At 41.7% G+C, this 27,248-nt stretch overlaps 2 protein-coding genes across 2 annotated transcripts in view; both read left to right on the top strand.

Annotated features, from left to right (window-relative positions):
* The first annotated feature begins 169 nt into the window (after window positions 1-169).
* On the top strand, window positions 170-12,369 carry LOC128751488 (dual specificity mitogen-activated protein kinase kinase 6-like). The gene is made up of 12 exons (XM_053852531.1): window positions 170-504; window positions 6,401-6,470; window positions 8,163-8,211; window positions 8,300-8,413; window positions 8,507-8,626; window positions 8,694-8,810; window positions 9,240-9,291; window positions 9,372-9,499; window positions 9,599-9,676; window positions 9,753-9,892; window positions 10,716-10,761; window positions 10,835-12,369. The coding sequence occupies exons 1-12, from the start codon at window positions 486-488 to the stop codon at window positions 10,910-10,912; spliced, it is 1,011 nt and encodes a 336-aa protein (XP_053708506.1). The 5' UTR covers window positions 170-485; the 3' UTR covers window positions 10,913-12,369.
* Window positions 12,370-14,142: 1,773 nt separating this feature from the next.
* LOC128751311 (5-hydroxytryptamine receptor 3A-like) overlaps window positions 14,143-27,248 on the top strand; it is a 32,311-nt gene continuing 19,205 nt past the window's right edge. The window contains exon 1 of the mRNA XM_053852262.1: window positions 14,143-14,254. The gene's annotated coding sequence lies outside the window, so the exon portion shown is untranslated. The remainder of the gene's footprint in view (window positions 14,255-27,248) is intronic.

The following is a 27,248-nucleotide window of genomic DNA, read 5'->3' as shown; positions in this document are numbered from 1 at the left end:
ATATTATTAACAAATAGCTGAAAATGTGTTTCTCAAATTTCATATTTATATGACATATTTAATCCATATTTTTTTTCAAGTTTACACCAATTTACAAATACAAAGGGAGGACGCGGGACGGGACACGCACTACACTTCCCGTGAGGCCTAGCGCACAGCCGGAAGTACGTCATCACGTCGTTGGAACCTTCAGCTGTCAGACTTTGGCCACCCTGAAAGTGCAGGTTTTGTTCGCAAACTAACTCGAAGTGTTCAAGCCGCCCTGACTTGATTCAAAGTTGTGCATTCGGTAGCCGGCCGATCGCTGAAGACTCCGTCTGCTCGTCGAAGCCGTGGGATTGCGCGCAGGGCGACCATCTTGATTGAATCGCTGCTAGTTTTGCACGACAGCGGCTGTAGAGGAGGGTAGATGCAGGGAGGGAGGGAGTAAAAAAAGGCAAAAGTCTTTGTGCTTCCCTTCCCCCCCCCGTCAAAGCAGAGGGGAAATGTCTCTCTCCAAAGGAGGTAAGCGTTCAACTCTTTCTCTCAGCCGTGCATTTGTGGAATAGCTGTGTGTGTGTTTAGCGGGGCGATAGTCGAGCTAGCTCTGTTTTGACAACCTTGCCAGGTGGAAAAGTGAGGAGGCTAACCAGCATGTCTGCTCTCTATCACTACACCTCACTGCCCCCGCTGGGAGACTACACATTGTCTGCGTCTATATCCCCTGAATTCACCGGGTGACGGCCAACTTTCCCGTCAGCCACTACACTTCTAGTTTAAAAAAAAATCCTCGGTTGAAGTCAAGCACAAGTGGCAGTACAGGTGCTTGTGTTTTGGGCCTCAGAAATGACTTTAAATTCTCGTTTAATTGTGAATGCTATTGCATATTTAGTTTTTTTTATTTTGAAACGCCTCCCGTTGTTGTGTAATCGCTGTATGAAATGCAACACACACCTTGGAAAAATGACGCTCCACTTTCCCCTGCGTCATGCTCACGCAGAATGATCATAATGGTGACGGCGATGATGTCAATTTACATTTCAAGTTCATCACTGGTGCTTGTTATACAATCATACTATGGTTACCATGGTGGACACACACACACACGCGCGCACGCACACTGGATCAGGCAATCACAGCCTTTGGCCTACCATGGCATGTTTTGACTTGCAGCACTAGTGACTTGTGCCTTGTTGACAGTTCTGGATGCAAGATGATACTCTGGCTCTACTGTGCACCAGTACGGCTTCAGAGACTGTTTCTAATGTGTCTAAAGTATTGTAATCTTTTCCCAAGTGGTCAAGGGTGGAGTGGGTGCAGCCACATTCACACGTTAGTTGCTGGTATTGCTGAGGCATGTTTGGAGATTGGGTTCTCCCAAACTGTGCTGATAGGGTGGTGTGGAAGATTATCTGTGCGTGAGTCATCATTGTCTGTATATGGACCCACTGTGCTGCTGCTGCTGCTGCTGGAGCTTCCTGATGGTGACTGGCCACACAGCTATTGACACTTTGATCTCACTCACAATCCAGAAATTCTTGTTCACATAGCTTATGTATTAAAGCGCGCTGGATAGTTTCCGCACAACATCACTGCCTTTCGATGAAAGGTAACAATAAGGACAGTTTAAAAATAGCTTTGCACATGTGCTGCAACGTCCTTATTCAGTAAAGTCCCAAAATATTATATGAGTTCGAGTACACACACGCCACTGATTTACTCAAATAATAAAATGTTTATCCCTAATATTAACTTTGATTGAGTTCATTAAAATATAAAGCTAGTAAAACAGGTTGTGTGTTTTTATTCTGCACTCAAGCGTGCACCAAATAAATGCACAGATAACTTTTATTTTCCCATCCCTCAAGCAGGTTCAGGCCAATCTTATGATCTTGTGTAACTTGTCAAACCCAATAAAGACAGGTTAAGTCTCTTTAAAGCAGCTTAAAACTGCTCTTTGGTGTCGCCTAGTTAGTGGTGATACTGGTTTACTTCCCCACCCCATGCAGTGATGGGTCATATTGCCCTTCAGGAAGCCAATAAACTTGCACCTGAAGTTGCTGCAGCTTTGAGTTTCAGGTTGTCTTTCGGTGACAAATGCATTGGAACGTCTGCTTCCTTTTTGATGCAGAAAGCATGATCCTTTTAAACCGTATTGCTCTAAACTTAAAAGAGTAAGTTAGAGTTGCAGAGAAGCATTGACAACGTGGCAGTTGTATCTGTAATCACTGTTGCAATTGGTCATTGAAATTGTGCTAAAACGTGCATTTTTTTTTTTTATTCATGTGTGCTTCCTCTTTAATTTTCAGTTGAGACGGTGATGTTACAAGTTCAGTTTATGAGCAAGATGTACAAAAACTGTTTACATTTCTCCCCACCACCACAAACAAATGCTATTTAGTAAAAGGTAAAGGAAAGATGCAAAGTAAATTGAAATTCCTGGAGAGTCTCTTGTTTTTTGCTCTGTGTCCTCATCTAACTGTAGTGTGTATTTATTGGTTGCAAACCAGAAGAAAGAGATGTATGTGCAGACAACCTTTCTCATGCATTATGATATAAATCATTGTGATGCTTGTGCTGTTTCTGTTTTATCAGGCTGCTGTATGCTGGGGTGAAGTGCAGATGGATTTAGACAAAGTAGTGCTTAATGCGACTGCTTCACATTGACATGCATGTAGGGAAGACATGGGAATAATGTAAACATTAGTCACATGGGAGCTGAGTAAAGTCGTGTTCTGCCGTGTTGTTGAGTTGAGGTTGTAGCAAGTGTTGTCGTTCATTTGTCACTGCTCGTGACTGCACCAGTGTCTTGGAAAACACAGATAAGCTCTGTGTTTGTGGAGCTTTAAATGTTGTTATGCAGTTTCATGACAGTTACATCAGTCGTCCAGAGGATAAACACACAATAAGATCCATGTGTTATTGCAGCAGCGCAGTGAGGATAAAAGAAAAACTATTAAGTGCATGGGAACAATTGAATAAAAAAGTTAACACGGACAAATGTTTAATAGGTCACTTCAAGACTGATTTTTTTCAATTGGAGATCGGCTTTTCAGCGCTTCAAAAAGTGCTTATTTTTTTGTATTATTAAAATATGAAATCCATCTTCAATAACAAATTGTACTTGATGTGAGATTGATGCTTGTCATTACTACATTATGACGGGGAAGACTGGTGCCTGGGCTGCATGTAGCCTCTGTGAAGCCTGGAGTGCAGCTTTGGCTGATGTCATGATTCAATTGTGTCCTAAAAGGCACAATTCGGGGGCCACTGCCCTGCAGAGCCTCACTTGGCTCTAAGAGGAGCTCTCACATGGAATGCAGCCCAGAGAAGTGACATCATATTTGCCTTTGCTGTGTTTTGAGCAGCTGTATCCACCACGGTGTGCGACTTACGTGACCGCACCGTCTCAGCGGCCAGTCAGGTGTGTGGATCATTTTTAGCTGCAGTGGTGCCGGTGTATTGGTGAAGTTGACTTCTGGATGGGGTCACTTGCTTGCTTACACTTTATCCCACCCAGAGGAAACGCACAGTCTATTTTTGACCCCCGCATGTGTGAGTAAATCACCCTTCATTCTCCTCCTACCACATGAGTCCACCAGCTTGTCCCAGACACTGGATGTTTATTTTTAGCCAGTGTCCCCAGTCTGATGATTTTCGTGTTTAGCTGGAATAGATTTGCGAGGCAGAAAATGTGTGCTGCTGCAAAAAGGGGTTTACCCAATTCTACTTCCTCTTATGCGAGTCACTTGATGTCAACTGCTATTGCATTGTTCCTAATGTGAATGCAACTTGAGTGGAAATATTAGGCAGAGGGACAGAAGGCTGCATGTGTGCAGTAGAAACAGGAAATAACCAGCCGGCACTGACCAGTTCGACATCATGTTTCAGTCACATGGACGAGTGCCCCTTCCGAGTCTTCCTCCTCACCTTTAGCAGGGGCTACTACAGGTTTCATTTTACCTAACATGGGACAAAAGTGACAGTGTGTCAGTGAGTGAGCCAGCCTTTCTAACAAACTGTTCCCATCTGCTAATGGAGAAGAGAACATGAGCAGTAACTGTTCCAACTTCCTTCACCAGAACCAGTAAATCTGTGAGTGAGGCTTTCTTCTGAATCTGTGGCGAATTACTGGTAATGGTGAGGTCAGTCTGCGACATAATAATACTTGGCTATTTGTCATTATCCAACACAATTTGAGTACTAGTGAAAGAACATTCATTTCAGGATACGAGTTGAATTTACTTCTGTTTCTTAGTTAAAGACTCTTGGGTGAAGCATTATTTACACAGCAATGTTCAGTCATTTTTGAAGAAGCACAAATCAGCAAAATAAAGTGAGGAATGCAAACAATGTGGTGCATTTAACCCTTTATTGCTGGCAGTATTTTGACATGGATATTTCAAATGGCCATAAATGCTTAAAGTTTATTGAGGAAGTTGAAAGACCATCTCAGTGGTGTGGATGAATGAATAGATTTTAAAGACTGAGTGAGCAGATCATTTCAATTTTTTTTATCATGTGTCTCACTATCGTTGAGCATGGGAAGACCACCTGGCTGCTCAGTCGCACCACACCAGCTAAAAACGAGTTCTCTTGTCAAGTAGCTGAAAAAAACAGGATTACGTACTGCCAGAAGTGAAAGTTTTTTTCCTACGAATATGTAAAACAGTTAAGTTTTGATTTATTCAGTTTGCTTATGAATTTCATTTTATATTTCATACCATGTTGGTTGAAAACTCCAGTTGCTTAGTCTCTCTTGTCAATTAAAACTCTTGGTACAGAGTCAACACTCGCATTAATGTTGACTGCCAGATATTTAAAGTGTAAGGGACAAAATCACTTTTTAAAAAACAAATTCCACTGCAATAAAATATAAATAAATCAACCACACCCGCGTATAACTGCGGCAGTACAAGCAAACTTGTTACAGAGCTGAGATTTCTATTTCCAGAAATCAAATAAAAAATCTAAATAAAGTGTAATATTTCAAAAAATGAATTTAATTGAATGAACATGAATACTACTGATAATATAGCATCAATTTTAGTTGAATCTGTATTAAAAAACATGCTTAATTTTAAACATGAATTGAGATTTGTCTTTATAAAACTACCTACCATTTTTCCCCATTGTGTTGTGTATTTTACTGTACTGTATATGTGGAAGAAAAATAATTATTGTGGACACAAATAAATATACCCGATAATCAGAAGATGTATGAATTTCCTGCATTTCTTTCTGCTGTCATGAGTCACTTTCAGATATCTAGCCGATGGACACAGTTTGACAAAATGACATTATAGTGTAATAAAACAGTAATACAGTTGTTGGATTTCCAATCATATTTGTGAGTCCTCGTATTTTTCACCAAAGAAATGATCACAAGTAAACACCCATATCCCTTTTTTGCTGAGGGCTGTTCCTGGATCAGACATACATTTAACACGATGGCTCTATTTTAAATCCTGTGCACAGCTGGGATGCCTGCTAGATGTGTCATTCTCTTTGGAACTGGAAGCCGCTCCTTAGAAGTCCCAGAAGGTTCTGGAAACCGTCTATGAATGAGTTGTAAAACACGGTTCCACACTGCAGCCCACAGACAATACAACAAAGAGGAAATGGAAAACATGGTTTGCTAGAAGTCATAAGGACCGTGAAGGAGAGGGAAGAGATCTGTTGCAGTGATTGCTCTGCTTCTGGCTTTTCAGCTTGAGTCATCACACTGTGAATCATTTGGTTCACCTTCGATCCGGAGCACGCTGTAACTCACCTCAGCTCCACTTAGATAACGTTTGCTCCAGTTTGTTTGCCCCTGCTTACATATGTTTCGCTTGAAAGTGTGGCAGTGTGGTGGCGCTGTAGCTACTCATAAGGCTGATTCAAAGTTATAGCCTCCCTGTGAGTGTTTTGTGTGAATGTGTGTTGTTGCAAAAAACACCAGCTACACCCAACATGATGACCATCCTACTGTTGATACAGCTTGTTTCACAGTGTGTTCCACGTCCATCCTGGAGAAACCTACAAAAGCATGTATTTAACTTAAGAATTTTTGCTGCCATCTTGTGTACTGCCACAGTACAAAAATAATCTCTCCTTATATTCTATATAGCATTGGTCCTACTGGGTTCTTTCGCAGGTGAAAAGGTCATGTGGAAGTTTGAGCATCAATATGAGCTCCTGGGAAGTTCCTAAAAAGAGGATGCAAAGGTTAAACCCACGGGGAAACTGAACTGCATGTTCAGTTTGCCATACAATATGTGGTTATTTCTCTTCAGTTGTGGAACCAAATACCCAATTCAAAGATATCCACTGTTTCTTTTCCTCTTTTATGAACATAAATATACTAAAAATGGATAGTTTCATTTGCTGTAAAATGTGTGTTTGTGTCATGGTCGAAGTCTAACTTGTTGCTCCTCAGGGAAGAAGAAGAACCCTGGGCTGAAGCTGGCCAAAGAAGTGTTTGCACAGACCCCACCAGCAGTAGCAGCGTGAGTCCCCTGTCTTAGCATCACTTCTATGCATTTATGTCTGTCTATATCTTATTACCAATAAAACCAGTCGCTGATTTGAGAGCTCTTTATGAGTGAAGTGGCGCTGGCTTGAAGTTAATTATTATAAAATGTAAGCAGATAAGAGCAAAACAAACCATCCGATGTTAGTTAGCGTTAATCAGTTGAATGATCATTAAACATACAGGATGTTGGTGAGCTCACCTCTCTCCACTCTGTGTGTCTCTGTGGTAGTGTACCGTAATTTCCAGACTATAAGCTGCTACTTTTTTCCCATGGTCTGAAACCTGTGGCTTATACAACGGTGTGAATTTTCACAGGCTAAAAAGCGTCATGCTGCCAAAATATTCAGCCTTGTCACATCAAACCGATGACATCACAGGCGTTTCATTGACTTTAAAATGCTCAAATTGCGCTCTTCCCACAGAGCTGATCTTTTGGAGGACAGGAGACCGGCTAACCCCCAAAAAAAAGTGCATTTTTGAGGGCTTTAATGTCAATAAATGATGTGAGGAGTTCATGATTCAAGTTCAGAACATTGTCCAGTTTGTTTCATGAGTCAGTGTCTCAATGCTGGTCCATGTTTTCAAAAGTAGTTTAGAAGTGATCCTCATGCATTTTTAAGCACCACTGACCTTTCTACGGTGCAGACAGCACCACTGCATCCGCGGCTTATAGACTGGTGCGGCCTATGCATGAACAAGATCCGTTTTCCTTCTTAAATCTATTGGCTGCGGCTAACTATTGTAATTTCTGAACTATAAGTTGCTACTTTTTTCTTGCAGTCTGAACCCTGTGGCTTATACAATGGCTAAAATAGGGATTTTCACTGGCTAAATAGTGTCATGCTGCCAAAATATTGAGCCTCGTCACATCAAACTGATGACATCCAGGCGTTTTATTGACTTTAAAGCGCTCAAAATGCGCTGTTTTCACCAGCGTGTCCACAGCTCCGCCAAAAGAGACGATCACCTGGAGGACAGGAGGCGAGAAGCAGCAGCTGAGACCAGCTGTGGTGTCGGAACAGAAGAAAACGGCACATTTTGAGCGCTTTAATGTCAATAAAAGACTTGAGGAGTTCATGACTCAAGTTCAGAACATTGTCAAGTTTGTGTCATGAGTCATTCTGGAAGCTGGACCCCGTTTTCAGTGATCCTCATGCATTTTTAAGCATCACTGACCTTTTTACGGCACAGACAGCACCACTGCACCCGCTGCTTAAATAGACCAGACACATCCTGCAGCTTGTGTCTGGTCCACCTCCTTGTGACCCAGTGAAGTGACTATTGATGGTGAACCTATTTACTGGTCCAAATATAGTTTAGATAAATAGAGTTTATTTAGCTACATTTCCAATAAGTGTATGACAAAGTACTGACAATCGTGGGCAAATAAGAAGTCGTCATTGAGCACAGAGGGTGGAAGTCTTCGCTGTTTATATGAATCTGATCAGTGAAGAAAATGTTTCTAAATCATTTATTTATCTATGTATTCTGATTAAAAATGGCACATACTTTTTGACATTTAATACTTGATTTGCAACACTGTTGTCTTGTGTTTGTGTGTATTTACTCCTGAAATAACGTGTCAACATTTGTGACCAGTTTTGTTTGCACCGCTCAGACCTCTCTCATTTCTCTTTGAAATATGATTGTGGTTCTCCCTCCGCAGGCCCCCGCGAGACCTCGACTCGAAAGCTTGTGTGACAATTGGAGATCAGGTAAGGATGGCTCTTCCGAAAAGCACGTTCCTTTGCGCTCTCCTGGCAGCGCTGCAGCGTCAGTATAATGCCTGCCCCTGCTCTCCAGAACTTTGTGGTGAAGGCAGATGACTTGGAACAGATTGCAGAGCTGGGGAGGGGAGCGTACGGGGTGGTGGACAAGATGAGACACGTGCCCAGTGGTGTGATCATGGCTGTGAAGGTAGGCTGCGTGAACCCAACCCAGCTGTGCACAGGCCGATCATCTGAAGTGTCTTCTGGTGAGTGATGGACGGCTGCTTGTGTGTGCACGCAGAGGATTCGCGCGACAGTCAACACACTGGAGCAGAAGCGGCTCCTGATGGACCTGGACATTTCCATGAGGACGGTGGACTGCTTCTACACTGTCACTTTCTACGGCGCCCTCTTCAGAGAGGTTCAATTAAGCCTCTGTTTAGCTATTGGATGTGTTTATTTTTACTTATGGGCCTGTGTGTTTTCAGGGAGATGTCTGGATCTGCATGGAGCTCATGGACACCTCACTGGATAAGTTCTACAAGAAGGTGATTGAGAAGGGAAAGACCATCCCAGAGGACATCCTGGGCAAGATCACAGTAGCAGTGAGTTGAGGCGTCTTTTCCTTTTCTACTTCAAGGTGTTTTTTTTGTGTTTTTTTTTTTGTTTAATACTGATATTTTTAAAATCAAGTGGTCATTCGCAATTCAAAGATGGTATGTTTTCCTGTATATAATATAATATAATATAAAATATTAATGGACAAGAAAAGAAAACTTACAACAAAAAAAGAACGGTTGCGATTGTTATATGTTGTTATATGTTATATGTTAATTGACCTGTCATCAACTTGATGGGACTTCCAAGCCGCGTGCTGCTGAAATAACTGGTGGTGCTTTCTTACAAAACCAAACGCAAAGCAGCAGGGCCATAACATGACTCTGTACATCGGCGTACGGGGACATCTAGTGGTGACCAAGTAGAAGGTGCCCCGCAATAATGGCTTCATCTGCTCCCCTGTTTTGTCTCAACAGATCGTGAAGGCATTAGAGCATCTGCACAGGAACCTGTCGGTCATACACAGAGGTAAGTAGACTTTCACCCAAAATGTCTTTGTGTTTCCCATATGTCCTGCAGTGAATGCCTCTGGATCTCTCCCCCTCCAGATGTGAAGCCCTCCAACGTTCTGATCAACACCGAGGGTCAAGTGAAAATGTGTGACTTCGGCATCAGCGGCCACCTGGTGGACTCCGTCGCCAAAACGATGGACGCTGGCTGCAAACCTTACATGGCAGTAAGTGTGCAAGGATTCACAGTCAATACTGGCACCTTATTTTCAGCTTTGTTTTCATCAGTTTTGACATACAAGTTAGTCACTGTTTCTCTTCCCCAGCCGGAGCGGATCAACCCCGACCTCAGTCAAAAGGGCTACAGTGTGAAGTCGGACATCTGGAGTCTTGGGATCACGATGGTGGGTGAACCAAAACAAACAATTGGAAACAGAATTCCACTGAAACATCTTGAATGTTCTCCTCCCCGCCCTCTAGATCGAGTTGGCGATATTGAAGTTCCCCTACGACTCCTGGGGCACCCCCTTCCAGCAGCTCAAGCAGGTGGTGGACGAGCCGTCCCCTCAACTGCCCGCTGACCGCTTCTCGCCAGATTTTGTAGACTTCATCTCCCAGTGGTAAGAGACAAACACACACACCTTTAGACCTCCCTCCATTGCCATACTGCTGACCCTAGCCTCTCACCTGAAACCTGACCTTCCAAAACATATGGGCTCCCCATAACCAGGACTCTGAACCCAACGAAAACTCAATGATAATGACCCTGTTATTTTGATGTTTTCATCCTCAAATTTAGCCTTGCACTTGTGGGGAGCGGCAAAAGTGTCCCCACACAAAGCATGTCCTCATAAGTAGGTGTGTTTCCAAGAATTAGTCCCCATTGTTATAGCCAGACAACACACTCACACTTTTATTTTCTGTGCCTCAGGTCTCACAGTAGCTTATCAATAAATGAAACTGAAAACAGTTTCTCATCTTCTGGAGTTCCTGTTAAAGCTTGTGAAAATGTTCCCCATTTTTTTGTTATTTAATTATATATTTCACTTTCACATTTAGATGATTTGTGACATATGTGATAGACTGTTTCTCAGTACATAGCTTTATGATTAACAATTTAAATCTGTTATTCCTTTATTTTGCTTCATTGTGCATCTAAAACTAATCTCTCAAATAATTGCTGGTGTACATTTTTTATTTTTAATAAATCATGATTATTATTATTATAATTGTTGTTATCTTTTTCCCTCGATCGTCATTGTCTGATTCTGAATTAGTTTACAAATAAAATCTGCAGATTTAAAACTGTCCAGCAGAGGCCGCCGTTTGTCATGTCGATGAAGCAGGAACCCTCTCTACCTTCTCAATGACTGTTCGTTGTTGTTGTGTGTTTTGGTTCGATGCTCATATAAAAAGCTTAAATAAAATTTACTTTTTTTCCAGCTTAAGAAAGAAGCCAAACGAGAGACCAGCATACACAGAATTAATGGTTCGTATTTCTTGTCTACACACTTAAGGATTTATCTTTTAATCTTGTTTTTTTTTTCCCCCCCCCGACACAGGAACATCCGTTTTTCTCCCTCCATGACTCCAAAGAAACAGACGTGGCCAGTTTTGTGACGGTCATCCTGGATGACTGACGTGCTCCCACCCACCAGAGTAGGCGAGGCCGCTTCGTAACTAAACCAATGGCCCACCTTTTTTTAAAATAAAGATTAAAAAAGAAAAAGTCACTGGAATGACACTCATGCACCCACACACGACGAGGGGTGACCCAAGGACTGACCACAGCACTGGAGTGGGAGACTCGTGGTCACATGATCCATCAGAAAAAAAAAAAAAGTCACTCCGCCCACAACTGTCATGAACTGAAATGTTCTGCCGTGCCCCGAAATCTTCTCCCCTTCAGAACAGACGGAGCCACTTCTTCTCCCTGTGACACATATTGTATGAATTGATCTGCAAAAAAATGCGACCTTTAAAAACGTGTACGTCTTTCCAGAAGCTCTATTTCCTTTTTGTTTTTTTTGGTCTGTCCTCTCATTATACAGAGTTTTGATACTGTATATCTTCAAGTGTGAGTTTCACCGGACTAGAGCCTTATTTTGTCCGACCGCATCGAGGTCAGAGCCGCTTCGATCCACAGGAGTGCCACAGACAGGCCACTGCAGTCAAAGGTCATGTACTTTGAGAGCAAATTCCTGGGTCATGTGGTGGTGTGAAAACTTCCTCTATCATAAAGGAAGTGTCCCTTCTGCTGTGCAACTCATGAATCACTGCATTTATATTCTTTCTCATTTTTGCCATTTTATTTTACTGCTTTACTGGAGTCGATAGTCTTTCATAAGCGGCACTTATGTCCTTTTTGTATGTTGTTTTCTGCCTTAAACAGTTGTTAGTGAATAATTTATGTGTCGAAGATGTAAATACTATCTTTTTTTTTTTTTTTTCTTTTTTTAAATGTATTCCGGCACTGTCTGACTTGGTAGGCGAGTGTTGGTTGCTCATTCGAATGCAGTGTGGCCTTCTGGAGACACACTGACAGGGCCAGCTGACTGTCTTTCACCTATTTTGGAGTGATGTTCTATCAAGTTCCAGCGCTCAGGTTTCAGTGCCCTCCTTAGAGTGCAGATCGCCCCATTTGTCTTTTCACCATGTCGGGCCGAGTGCCTCGGTCAGGTCCTCCGTGGGCAGCCGTCATCTCCTCCGTCGGACCTCGCTATGCAGAGACAGGAGCGGCCCCTGGCCATGTGACCCCTCTCAAGTGTTCACAGACTGTGAAGAAGATGTCAAACGCTGACTGCCTTGCACTCATCCCTTCTGGTTTACACCCTTAACAGAGAAAAGAAATTGGTTAGTCCGCAACGTGATGGTGGTAAATAAGGGAAAGCTCCTCAAAGAAGCTGCTGTTCCCCCTCCCCATTTAAAGAAAAAGGCCGGCCCCCCCTCTCGGCACGGCCCTCGTGTGTCAAAGTGAGATTTTTTTTTTGCGTTTTACAATGAGAATGGAACACTTGCTCTACCTCTTACTCCTTCACTCTATTCGCCACCTTTTCATCAGGTGGAACCGACAAACTTGAACTTTGGAAAGGCAAAAAATAAAGGCTTTATTGTTCAGTAGCACTGTTTTATCTCGTGATTGAAAGCAAGTCGACCTCTAATCTCATGTTTGTCTGAGCTTTTCTGACTTGCGTGAATGTTTTAGTCTTTGTGATGTGATATTCAGCTTGTCAAGTGACAAGAAGTTCTCATATATATATCCTTATTTTTAATCCTAGAATCTTCGTATTAGTAGCTACTGAATTCAGTGTTTGATTTACCAGATCGTCTCTAAAATACGAGGCATTAACTTGGTGTGTAAACTCCTGAACTGCCGCACCAGAGTCGCTGTCGGTCTCAAGAGAAAATGGCATCCAAGTCTTTCACGCCAGTTTGGTCTATACTAAACTCAGGTTTCTCTTCAAGATGCTGTCACGTTTACTGAAAATTCTGAGTTATATATTCCAGAAAACAGTAATAAATCCCGTCAAATATTGCAGGTTAATCACATAAAATTCAGTTCCAAGTTCAGTTGCAGCTCATGATACATTTTGATCTTGACATCCATGATGAAGGTGAGATCTTCACACTTCATGCGGCTCAGAGGTGATTCAACACAAGCTCTTCCTCCCTGATGTTGAACTTGATCTTGAACACACAAACCTGCTGTGCCACGGTGCAGGGTGATATTTGTCTTCACCCTGTACACAACTACTTTATGAACAATTTATTTTAAAAGCCCTTTAAGAGCGATTTACGTTGAGCTCATTTTAAAACTTTAAAGTTCATCTCCAATTTTCCTTCAACTCAGAAATGATCAATGTTTTGGTTTTGCCATTTTACTGAAATGGTAAAGCCAAAACATTATGATCGATTAATCCAATATTATGATTCATTTTATTTATCGTAATGTTCCCCCTTGATGTTATGGTTCCGTCCCACCGTCTCCTCATAAATGGCCCCCATATCTTTGTCAGGGAAATAAGTTGGTGTTTTTATGGAGCGTTTAGTTTTCAGATTTTAACGTTGAAGGCAGCGAAGACCTTCATAGTTTCATGTTTTTGTGCGTCGTGCTAATTGTTGGGGACATGTGACTTGCCGTTACATCATAGGGGTCGGGTGTTATTTTTAGGAAGCATCCGTGTTGCGAACACGCACTTGTCGTGACTCTTCAGAAAAGGGAGATTCGGTCTTGATGGCTCTTTCCGAGAGAGAGACGTAAACAAAGGAGCGCGGCTCCCCGCGTGTTGCGGGCTGATGTCTTCATGCCACGATGAGGAAACTCAATAGCTGTAGACTGCAGGCACTTGTCCAGAGTGAAGGAGCGGCCAAAGAAAGGACGTTCACTTTTTAGGAAGGCAAGGCCTTTGAAGCCCACTTACATAATACGAATGCTGAAAAGATTGTGTGAGAAATACAGCAGACATCCACTTGCATTACTGTCCAGCCTCAATTCACTGTGGACTGTGATGCAGAAGTGAGTCACGGCGTCGCTCAGCTGTGACTTTGAGGGAGGTCAGGCAGCTCTTTCTGAAAACACCTCAACGTTGCTCTCACTTTCATCTGCTAATTTAGCACCAAAACTTTAACTTCCTGCTTCAGCTTTAAATGGGAAACCAGACTGCAACAGATACAGTTTCAGATTTTACAACAGTGAACGCATCATTGCACTGTCCTTTCATAAACAGTGGTCCCTGAACACATGGTATTAGTTCTTCCTTATGTGGCTTCTTGAGCCACTTCATCTTCAATATGACAAATCTGAAGTGTCAATTGTCTCAGGTGAGAATCTGGAGACGCTCTGGTTGTTTGGGTTACAGAAGCGTCTGTACTTCTCAAGACACAACAAGAACACAAAGGAGCTAGCGCTAGAATTTCAACCCATCAGAACGTAGCAGATCTGGAGGGGTTTATCTGAACAACAACAGATGCCACCACTGCAGGTAAAGTTGGCTACTCAAAATATATACTGTATACAGTACATACACACATATACTGTATACACTATATACTGTAAATGAAGAAATTAAGTTGCTAATATGTTTTTAAGATATTGTTTGTGGCAAACAAATTCCGCAATTCGCTCACCTGCTAACCTTGATCATTAGCATTAGCTAAGATTAGCTCAGAAGTTAACCTTGACAATTAGCATTTGCACTCTTAGAACAAACAAAACGTTTTCTCTAACTGTTTTAATTCCTCAATTAGCTCAGAAGCTAACCTTGACAGTTAGCATTTGCACTCTTAGAATAAACAAAACGTTTTCTTTGACTGATTTAATTCCACAATTAGCTCACCAGCTAACCTTGACAGTTAGCATTTGCACTCTTAGAATAAACAAAACGTTTTCTTTGACTGATTTAATTCCACAATTAGCTCACCAGCTAACCTTGACAGTTAGCATTTGCACTCTTAGAACAAACAAAACGTTTTCTCTAGCTGTTTTAATTCCTCAATTAGCTCACCAGCTAACCTTGACAGTTAGCATTTGCACTCTTAGAACAAACAAAACGTTTTCTCTAGCTGTTTTAATTCCTCAATTAGCTCACCAGCTAACCTTGACAGTTAGCATTTGCACTCTTAGAATAAACAAAACGTTTTCTTTGACTGATTTAATTCCACAATTAGCTCACCAGCTAACCTTGACAGTTAGCATTTGCACTCTTAGAACAAACAAAACGTTTTCTCTAACTGTTTTAATTCCTCAATTAGCTCACCAGCTAACCTTGACAGTTAGCATTTGCACTCTTAGAATAAACAAAACGTTTTCTTTGACTGATTTAATTCCACAATTAGCTCACCAGCTAACCTTGACAGTTAGCATTTGCACTCTTAGAACAAACAAAACGTTTTCTCTAACTGTTTTAATTCCTCAATTAGCTCACCAGCTAACCTTGACAGTTAGCATTTGCACTCTTAGAATAAACAAAACGTTTTCTTTGACTGATTTAATTCCACAATTAGCTCACCAGCTAACCTTGACAGTTAGCATTTGCACTCTTAGAATAAACAAAACGTTTTCTTTGACTGATTTAATTCCACAATTAGCTCACCAGCTAACCTTGACAGTTAGCATTTGCACTCTTAGAACAAACAAAACGTTTTCTCTAGCTGTTTTAATTCCTCAATTAGCTCACCAGCTAACCTTGACAGTTAGCATTTGCACTCTTAGAATAAACAAAACGTTTTCTTTGGCTGATTTAATTCCTCAATTAGCTCACCAGCTAACCTTGACAGTTAGCATTTGCACTCTTAGAATAAACAAAACGTTTTCTTTGACTGATTTAATTCCACAATTAGCTCACCAGCTAACCTTGACAGTTAGCATTTGCACTCTTAGAATAAACAAAACGTTTTCTTTGACTGCTTTAATTCCACAATTAGCTCACCAGCTAACCTTGACAGTTAGCATTTGCACTCTTAGATAAACAAAACGTTTTCTTTGACTGATTTAATTCCACAATTAGCTCACCAGCTAACCTTGACAGTTAGCATTTGCACTCTTAGATAAACAAAACGTTTTCTTTGACTGATTTAATTCCACAATTAGCTCACCAGCTAACCTTGACAGTTAGCATTTGCACTCTTAGATAAACAAAACGTTTTCTTTGACTGATTTAATTCCACAATTAGCTCACCAGCTAACCTTGACAGTTAGCATTTGCACTCTTAGAATAAACAAAACGTTTTCTTTGACTGATTTAATTCCACAATTAGCTCACCAGCTAACCTTGACAGTTAGCATTTGCACTCTTAGAATAAACAAAACGTTTTCTTTGACTGCTTTAATTCCACAATTAGCTCACCAGCTAACCTTGACAGTTAGCATTTGCACTCTTAGAATAAACAAAACGTTTTCTTTGACTGCTTTAATTCCACAATTAGCTCACCAGCTAACCTTGACAGTTAGTATTTGGACTCTTAGAATAAACAAAACGTTTTCTTTGACTGCTTTAATTCCACAATTAGCTCACCAGCTAACCTTGGCAGTTAGCATTAGCTCTCTCAAAATAAAAGAAAACGATTTCTTTAACTTTTATTTTCACAATTAGCTCACCAGCTAACCTTGACAGTTAGCATTTACACTCTCCGAATAAACAAAACGTTTTCATTCACTGTTTTAATTCTACAATTAGCTCACCAGCTAATCTTGATCATTAGCATTAGCTAGAATTAGCTCAGAAGCTAACCTCAACAGTTAGCATTAGCACTCTCTGATAAACAAAAAACGTTTTCTTTAACTGTTTTGAGTCCTCAATTAGCTCACCAGCTAACCTTGACAGTTAGCATTTGCACTCTCAGAATAAATAAAAAAACGTTTTCTTTAGCTCGTTTAATTCCACAATTTGCTCACCAGCTAACCTTGGCAGTTAGCATTAGCAGTGTCTGAATAAAAAACCTTTTCTCTAACTGTGTTAATTCAAAAATTAGCTCACCAGCTAACCTAGATGATTAGCATTACCTAAGATTAGCTCAGAAGCTAGCCTTAACACTTAGCATTAGCACTCTCTGATTAAAAAACGTTTTCTTTAACTGTTTTGAGTCCTCAATTAGCTCACCAGCTAACCTTGGCAGTTAGCATTAGCAGTTTCTGAATAAAAAACCTTTTCTTTAACTTGTGTTAATTGAAAAATTAGCTCACCAGCTAACCTCAGTGGTTAGCATTACCTAAGATTAGCTCAGAAGCTATCCTCAATGGCATTAGCATTAGCACTCTCAACATAATAGAAAACAATTTCTTTAACTTTTATTCCCACAATGAGCTCAGACACTAACCTTAACAGTTAGCATTAGCACTCTCTGATTAAAAAAAAAACGTTTCTGTTTTAATTCCAGAGCCAGAATAAACAGTTTCATAGAAATGTGATGTTAATTGTATTTTCCAAAATAGCTACGAGCTAATGTAGCTAAAACGGTGCTTCTACTTCAGCTCAAGTGCTGTTCAGAGTAAGTAAGAGCAATAATAAAAGTTGCTCTGTTAGTTTGGTTAGAATCTTATGAACAATATTCATACGTGGATAAAAAAAAAACACATGAAACTACTGCTGATCATGTGAACATTATTTTTATTGTACAAATCCAAGCCCTTGATAGTTCAATTCTTGTTCCCGCAAACAAATAGTGGACCTCCAGACAAGACATGGTCAGCATGTGTTCTCTGTTTTGGAATGGTTTTCAGAGTGCAATGCCAAATCTCACGATCCCCTGACCTGTCTGCGTCCTGGAGATGGGATTCAGAGTTTGGAGCGCCATCCATCCCTCTCATTAGATGGCAACAAACGCACAATTGTCCTGGTGGTGACGCGGCGTCGTGTATTCTATTGTGAAACTCTGACAAGAGTTTGTGAAGCCTGTGTTTCCTGTGAATCGGCCCCATGATGCCTCCGTCTTGCCAAGAAAAACGTGCCCTCAGATGACAGAGAGACATGCTGTGGGTTTTTGTGTAGCCGTCTCCTCCGGAGTCCACTGGAAGGGACGGCGCCTTATGCAACACAACGTGTCGTACGGCACACAAGCTCCGGTTGCACCGTGCCTCGTCGTAATGAGTCATTACAACATACAGGAGACAAGTAGCGCCGCCTCATTATCGCCAAAATTACAGGTCTTCAGTAGACAAACAAAGATGTTGTGTAACCATGACAGAGTGGACACCAAGACACACTTTTCATTTAGTTTTTACACATAGTCATAAAATAGTGCTCTCGTAAGCGGTCCACAAATTATGAGAGAAAGAAATATTACAAACTTGTGACACTAAAATAAGTTTTAAAAGTAGTTTTTTAGTGAGTAGTGTAGTGATTTCTATTGTGAAAATCTAATGAAGAAATAACAAAACTTTTGAAGGATTCGTCGCTGTGTAGAGGGCGCTACCGTGCTGTGGTGCCTATAGTGTTGTGCGAGCGAGCTCCGGAATGCTACTGCCACCGTATTGTGATCAACAGTATTTCTAACGCTTACCAAGGTAGTGTGTAATTATTGTTAATATAGGGCAACAATACATGATAATAAAACCAAAATACAGATGTAAACAAGCCGTATGTAGGTTTCTAGTAGCATGATAGACTCTCCGACACGCCAGACTATAGTGATAGGACTTTTTTTCAGGATTCAAAGCTATTTTGCTTTGCATTGAAAACTTATTTTTAATGCATTTTTTCATATACATACCATTATTTTATTTTATTTGAAACATTCATCTTTCTCCAAGCCTTTCTTTACTTTTTTCATATTCATCTTCTTTTACAATTTATTATTTTATTTTTTATTATTATTATTTTCCAGTATTCAGTCCTCGATGGCAGAGTCCAGGTGATGAAATGAGGAAGCCTGTGGTGAGAAAGAAACACCAATACCACTGAGTCTTAGCCTGAATCTACTTTCAACAGACCACACTTTGAGCGTTTGAGCAGTGGAAATAAAGGCACCTCACATTACAGCACATTATGGCGCCACTACCACAGTAAGATCGTGTTTGTTTGCACATAATGGAGACTTCTCAGGACGCAGCCTTCGCTGGTTGACCTCCAGTTAATGAGGCAAGTTAGCTGTCATTTGAAACTATGGAGCTTTGTTTTGACCCGGCGTCTGTTAGCGCTCCTGCGAGCGGCGTTTCATCGGCAGGCTGAAAGAGCAGCCAGTCAAAGTTGAGACATGACACTTCACTCCCGCTGCCTCCTGCCCTCAGATTTAAGAGACTGTCTGACAAAAGTACAACAGAGGAAGGAAAAAAAAACTCTTAAAAAGAAAGAATGAACATCCCAGAGTAGCTGCCTTTCAGTGATGAAATGACATAATCGCATTTTGGGAAGTCTTTTAGGAATAAAAGAGACAGCGTCTTTGTCTTGCGTGAACCCAGTTGGCCGTAAATACCTGACGTCAGAGCACTTCCTGCTTACACAATCGGTGAGTTCGGGTGCTTTTAAATACTTGTGCGGCTGAAGATGTTGTGACCTGGCGCTGGATGATCAGAAATGCCAAGTGAGATTCCCCTTTGATGCATCTTGGAGATGTTGTATTCGATTTTAATGGGGTGTGTCTGAATGCTTGGGTGCATATTTGAATGAGTTGCTGTTATTTAGGCCACTGATGCAGGGATGAGTTTTCTTCTTTTCTGGCTTGTGTGAAGGTGGTTTGTTAGCTGAGCCTGGATTAAAGGTTGTGGCAAACCTCCAACTTCAGTCCTGCCTGCTCCGGTTTTTCGTCCACGCGTGAGAGGTGTTCAGGGAAGAGCTGCATAAAACAAATCATATTTCTCAGTGGTTTAGAGTGTGTTACACCTTTAGTGACAGTGAAAATATATAAACTCTCCCCCTGAAGTTCTCCTGAAGTAGGCCATCTTATGACGCTGAAAAAAAAACATATGGCGAGGGCAACAAAGTGTCATTAGAGCATCAGTGTTGCACCAAATGAACTAACGCTACATGCAATGTTAGCTCCCAATTCTTAGTCTAAACATAAACCATATTTGAAAGTACAAAATGTGACCCTGAACCCGAGAACCCCAACATCTTCTCGTACCAGTATACAGGAGTACCTCGGTTCTCGACCACAATCTGTTCCAGACGGCCGTTCGAGAAGCGATTTATTTGAAATCTGAATGGATTTTTCCCATTACAATGAATGGAAAAAGAAATAATGCGTTCCAAGCCTTAAAAGAGTCTTTTGTAGGAGTGAATGTAGAGTGTCTGCTGCAGGTGCGCTGTTCCTCTATGTGTGTGGCCGCTGCATGTGGGAGGGGTTGCCGAGTGAGTGACGTCTCTCCAGAAGTGAAGAGGTGCCCGGTGCGTGTCCAGCTCTGAATGTGCGCTTCTGTGCAGTTTGGCTGTGACAAAGTCATAAACCAAGTCACGCTCTGTCCCAGACTCGCCTCATCCCTGTCCCAGCTCCAGCCCACAACAGGACATCAAACCCTGGAGGAGAGGTGTGGAGAGCGAGCACCTCCCCTGTGACACTCTACCACGGTCCAGTGCAGAGACAGGAAAGGTTTTACACCTCAATATGAAGAAGAAACAGTCAGTAAATGTAGCTAACGGGACACGTCTGCATACAGAGGCTGCGTTATACACAGTAACAAAGCGCGACGTGGGTCAGCTGATCGGTCCACGCACCTTATGGTTTTCCGGCTTTTTTGGGGGGGGGCGTTCGAGTTCTGAATTTTCATTCAAAATCCAAAGCAAAAAAATCTCGAAATTTTTGTTCAAACTCCGATTTGTTCGAAGTCCGGGACGTTCAAAAAACGAGGTGCCACTGTACCTGATTAAAACATTGAATAAACTTCCCTACCTACCTAGTAATGTAGTCTCAGCTATACTGGGCTGTTGCTGTGGTAATAAATCAGTTATTACCTGATGAAAGATCTGCCATAATCCTGGGAAAATGTTGACGTTGATTCCAACCAGCCGTTGTTGAAGATCAACAATTCATATCAAGTTTTTCTATGTGGCTATTTTTTCAGATCTAAGTAATTCTCTATCGCTTCCGAGTTTAACTCGATTATGTAATGATGCTGTCATGTCGCTATTGACCGCAAGCATTACCGACGAGTGTCCATTGATCCGTCAGTTTTGTTCTGGTTGGCAGCTGAGCAAATGAACAAACTGTATGCGCTCGCGCTACAACTCGGATTACTAGAATTACAGAGCAAGTTTTGGGAGCCCGAGGCAATACTGGGTAATTGCACACATGCACGACTGAATCAAATATTTGCTTCATATGTCTGCACGACAGCTCGCCGCGTCCTTGTCCAGCGGGAATTATTTTTCTAAATATTAAAAATGTATGTTGTGTGTATGATCAGTCGAAGGAGGAACAACTTCTTGTTGAACTAAGATTTTGATACGAACTAGTGTGGTAATGCGGCATAGTGAGGCGTATGTGAGCAAAACAAAATAAATCCATTAAATATAGCAACCTTTGTCATCTGAAAATATTAATGATAACATGGATGGGGCAAGATCTATAAAGAAAAGGTCGATAAGTCGTGGGTGCAGTGGTGCTGTCTGTGCCGTAGTAAGGTCGGAGGTGCTTAAAAATGCATGAGGATCACTTCTAAACTAGTTTGAAAAACTCATGAAACAAAACTTGAATCATGAGCTCCTCTCATCTTTTATTGACATTAAAGCGCTCAAAATGTGCTGCGTTCGCCTGCGTGTCCAAAGTTCCGAAGTTCTCAGCTGTGCACACACGGGCAAAAACAGCACATTTTGAGCGCTTTAAGGTAAATGAAACACTTGTGATTTCATCAGTTTGATGCGGCAAGGCTCAATATTTTGGAAGCATGACACTCTTTAGCCTGCAAAAATCCATTAGCTGCGTTGTTGCATAAACCAGATTAAAAAGTAACATCTTGTAGTCTGGAAATTACAGTAGGTTTGAAAACAGACAGTAACATTAGGTTTCAAGTGGAATTCCTCGCTCAAGCTGCAGCTCTATGTGTGTTTCACTGGAGCTGTGCTCAAAAACGTTGCTGGATTTTAAAAATGTTTGTCGTCTTCTCTCATAAAGTCTGTCATCAAGTGAATAGCATAGTTTGAACGTTGACAGCCTCTGGCCTTCGAAGCCTAGCCAGACAAAAATGCAGCAATATGACAAGAAAAAAACGCAAATATTTATTATAATAAAAGCGTCACAAATAACCTAAAATCACAAAAAGAAAAACACTGTTCCAAGTACAAAACAGAAAAAAAACATAAAATCTATACTGATTTATTTATATATATATATAGAGCCATAGAGGCGCCACAGAGCCACCAGACTGCACAGTTCCCGCCTTGACAAGAGCGACCTACTGGTTTCACTCTTATAAATAAACTACATTCCAAAAATCACATCCAAATCTTAGATGGTTGATCTCTGAATAGTCCGGTGAGGTCACTCGTTGTATTTCCATCACATGATTCATGGCTTCGCAGGGGGCTGATTTAAGCCGGCGAAGCACCCGTGTTTACCTGAAGGAGAGCCGGCTTGTTCTCAGCCAGCTGCTCTCATGGAAACACCAGGGTCCCCGGTGGGATCCAGTGTAGAGAGAAGTGTCTCGTCGAGCTGCAAGTCTGTGCCTGCACAATGCTAAAAAAGAACTGGGCTACTGAGACCTACTTTCACGTATAAATAAGCGCCACAAACTCAGAGTCATCTTAAAGCCATCTCCGCTGAGGGTTGTGTCTTTGGTTACTTTTATCAGATTGCCACAACTTTGCATCATGCTGTGGCAACAGATGCAGCTAGATTGCGTGGCTCAGCGACTTTGGAGTCAGGCGCATGCGTTTGTCGACCTTGAGAGTTCAGAAGATGCGGGGACTTTGTCTTGTAAATAAAATCCAGTGACTTGGTGACTTCATGGCCTTCAGCAACAGGTCGTCCAGCTGGTGTCTCGGTGTGTCGGTGACAAGGAAAGTCAAGAGATCAGACCGCGACTCTGAGCACCTGAGCCAGCAGGTGTAACACTGAGCCTCCTCTTTGCCACAAGGACGTATTTAAGTGGCGTGCGTCCCTTCTCCCGTTACCATTTCTTGCGCTGGACGTGGAAAACATTTGCCCCGTTTTCAGTCCAGCAGCGAAGGTTTCTGTTACACAGAGGCGTTGCATTCATTCGATCGGCTGGTGAATCAGACTGCACCAACAATAAAGTAGCATCATCTGAATTTAGAATTGTGTTGAAATAGTTATACTTCTAATGATCAGCCAGGGAAATATGACCAGTCATTGTTTTGGCCTTCTTAGATGTTTCTTAGAGCGTTTTTTTTTTTTTTTTTTAGTCACAGCTTGTTGCTCTGCTCCAGTAGCCTCCTTCCACCAAATATTTTCTGCGTAAATTTACCACCCATTTTTGTTCTTCTTGGTTGGGATTTTATTTTGAAAACTGCCTTGATGTTTTGTTCATATTCCTTTGTTGATTTTGGATCTCACTCTGCTATGATGGGTCCACTCTCTGTTCAAGAGGTGGTGGAGTCAGTACTATAGACTCTGAATTTTCAAAGGCTGGTGGTGTTTTACCCTCCACCCTAAATAACATAACCATCCTGGGACCACATTTTTTTGCTAATAATAAGGTGACATTAAGCTAGTTCTGTGGTCATAACCTTGGATGATTCTAATATTTATACTTGGGTTATTTATTCATATGACAATGAATGTGTTTTGGGAACACACATACAGGCCATCATAGCAAGACAGACGGACTAATAATAAGCAAAATGTAAATTAATTTCTTTCTGTAATTTTTTCTGGAATTTTAATTTCTTTAAAAATAAATGAATAAATTATTTTAAAATATCTATTTTATGTCAATATTTTCACAAAATTCCACTACAAATACTAATATTTTCCATCCAGTTTTTATTTTTCTTATTTAAAAATTCATTTTTGAGCATTCATATGTTGTCTTTTCCAATCTCTCATTGCTTCAAATATTCTTCTTATTTTGTGACCCCGGAAATGAAATGAATTGTCCACACATGGGTCCCGCAAAACCTGTCCCAAATCGGGCCTCAGGTCAGTCCTTTAAAGAAGGATTCCTGAAGGCTTTATTTTATTATTGTCAGAATAACAACAACAATAACCTGTTTGGTGGACACGAAGAGTGACGTGGCACAAACTGGGTGCTTTAAACAGAGCCTTAATCCAGACATCTGTCTTCCTCTCCCTCACTCACACACAAGACACTTGTAATTAAAAATGTCTGTCTCTTTGCTCCGTCATTGTTTTCTGCTGCCAGACCTGCTTAAACTCAGCATAAGCCACCTCTGTAATCTGAGCCACTACAGGAGAGAAAATTGTGTGCGTGACGTAAGGAAGTAATCTTCTCGCCGGGAGAAACCGCATCTCTCTCACACAGAATAAAACCATCACACGCTGCTCTTTACACCTAAATTCTTTTAATACACTAGATATACGTTTATTTTCCAGTGTTTTCGTTCTGTATTTTCACTTATATTTAACAAAGAAATAACTCAGCATGAGGTGTGAGCCACCATGAGCATCCGGAGGAGTTGAAGTACAATTTTGAGAGACGTGTCAGATAATCCAGTCCAGATAAAAAAAAAAACAAATAAAGATTATATCAACAATCTGCTTCCTCCGATTGGCTCCCGACTGCAGGGCGGTGAGGATGATTAGGTCTCTGTGGTGTCCGGTTCTGCTTCCAGACTCGGTGTCACTGGCGATTGGACACGCTAATCTTGTTCTCTGTGAATTAATCTGGAGTAAGCAGGCGAGCGAGTCATGCCCTAATTTGGGAGTGTGCGAGCCAGACAGTGTGCTGCGTATCACACTTTCTGGGCTCTTTAATATTCAAGTTTCTGCTGAAAAACGCCTCTAAAAGTGCTTTTTAATGTGGATCCTCCAGCTGTCTTCACCTGACAGCATGGACCAACAGCAGTTCAGAACTCATATGACACTTAAAGGCCTCAAAATGATCTTTTTTTTAAAAGCTAAACGAGGGCCTCAAATGGCCCCGGACCCTCGCTTTGGTCAATTATTTGCTCCTCAAAGGAGAAGAGCAGACCAGATACAGATGCTTGTATTTTTGTGGCCCTTTCGACATCAGACTAAAACTACAACTGATGTTTTGAAAATTTTTTTTCTCTTTTAGTCACCATCACCACCACCACTCCAGCAGTAAATATAGCATGTTCTTGTTTGAAGACTAGAATTTTCTGCATTTCTTCGGCCATTTTTGTGTGTTTTTCTTGTTCCTCAAAATACATTCAAGGAATATTGAAAATACATTTTGAACTTGAACATCTGGTCCACAGTTATGTTGATTTATATTTGAATTGAGTGCATATGAAATGAACTTAAGCTTTCATGGAATATTTACACTTCTTAATATCATTACTTACTTTTAATCTTTAGAGGTTCATTTGCCCTTGTTACTTAAGTACAGTGGTACCTCGGTTTTTGAACGTCCTGGAATTCGAACAAATCGGAGTTCGAACAAAGATTTTTTGGCCTTGGATTTCGAACAAAAATCCAGAACTCGAACGCCCCCGAAAAAAGCCGAAAAAAACACAATGTGCGCGGACCGATCAGCTGACCCACTACGCGCTTTGTTATTGTGTATAACACAGCCTCTGTATGCAGACGTGTCCCACTAGCTACATTTACTGACTGTTACTTCTTGAAATTGAGGTGTCTCCGGACTGGACCGTGGTAGTGTCACAGGGGAGGGGCTTGCTCTCCACACCTCCGAGGCTGGAGTGCTCACTCCAGGGTTTGATGTCCTGTTTTGGGCTGGAGCTGGGACAGGGATGAGGCGAGTCTGGGACAGAGCGTGACTTGGTTTATGACTTTGTCACAGCCAAACTGCACAGAAGCGCACATTCAGAGCTGGACACGCACCGGGCACCTCTTCACTTCTGGAGAGACGTCACTCACTCGGCAACCCCTCCCACATGCAGTGGCCACACACATAGAGGAACAGCGCACCTGCAGCAGACACTCTACATTCACTCCTACAAAAGACTAGTTTAAGGCTTGGAACGCATTATGTCTCTTTCCATTCATTGTAATGGGAAAAATCGATTCAGATTTCCAACAAATCGCTTCTCAAATGGCCGTCTGGAACGGATTGTGGTCGAGAACCGAGGTACCACTGTATATATTTTGGCTATCGCTGTCTTTCTTTTGATGATGGCCCCTCACAACAGTTACAGTTTGTAATGCCCTTTAGGAAATGTAATTTCCTATCACTGAGCTAGAGAGTCATGGGCGAGGATAAACTCCATTGTCTGTTGTGAGCTTTCTTGTCCTAGGTATTCAAAATGCCAGGAAATAAGCAGGTAATTATCATCCTTCTCTGCATGTGACAGTCAAGTCTCCAGAGGTGGAAGGTGACGTAGTTGGTTGCCCTGATGTTGTTATAGTAACACTGAGTTGTGAGCGGTGCCTTCTTCAGAAACTAAACAGTGAGAGTAGAGTAGAGCGTATGATGTCACGTCTGCACAGTCATCAGTCATGGATGCATGGATGGATGGATGGATGATGGATGGATGGCTGCATGGATGATAGATGGATGGATGGATGGTTGCATTGGATGGATAGATGGATGGATGGATGGATGATGGATGGATGGATGCATGGATGATAGATGGATGGATGGATGGTTGCATGGATGATAGATGGATGGATGGATGGATGGATGATGCATGGATGATAGATGGATGGATGGATGGATGGATGATGCATGGATGGATGGATGGATGATGCATGGATGGATGGATGATAGATGGATGGATGGATGATGCATGGATGGATGGATGGATGATAGATGGATGGATAGATGGCTGCATGGATGGATGGCTGCATGGATGATAGATGGATGGTTGCATTGGATGGATAGATGGATGGATGGATGGATGGATGATGGATAGATGGATGGATGGATGCATGGATGGATGGATGCATGGATGATAGATGGATGGATGGATGGATGGATGGCTGCATGGATGATAGATGGATGGATGGATGGTTGCATTGGATGGATAGATGGATGGATGGATGGATGATGGATGGATGGATGCATGGATGCATGGATGATAGATGATGGATGGATGGTTGCATTGGATGGATAGATGGATGGATGGATGGATGCATGGATGATAGATGGATGGATGGATGGATGGATGGATGGATGATGCATGGATGATAGATGGATGGATGGATGGATGGATGCATGGATGATAGATGGATGGATGGATGGATGGATGGATGGATGATGCATGGATGGATGGATGATAGATGGATGGATGGATGGATGGATGATGCATGGATGGATGGATGGATGATAGATGGATGGATGGATGGATGATGGATGGATGGCTGCATGGATGATAGATGGATGGATGGATGGATGGTTGCATTGGATGGATAGATGGATGGATGGATGGATGATGGATAGATGGATGGATGGATGCATGGATGGATGGATGCATGGATGAT

This window comes from Synchiropus splendidus, chromosome 19 (assembly GCF_027744825.2).
Source record: "Synchiropus splendidus isolate RoL2022-P1 chromosome 19, RoL_Sspl_1.0, whole genome shotgun sequence".
NCBI classification, from domain to species: domain Eukaryota; kingdom Metazoa; phylum Chordata; class Actinopteri; order Syngnathiformes; family Callionymidae; genus Synchiropus; species Synchiropus splendidus.
This window is presented reverse-complemented; position numbering and strand designations above follow the sequence as displayed.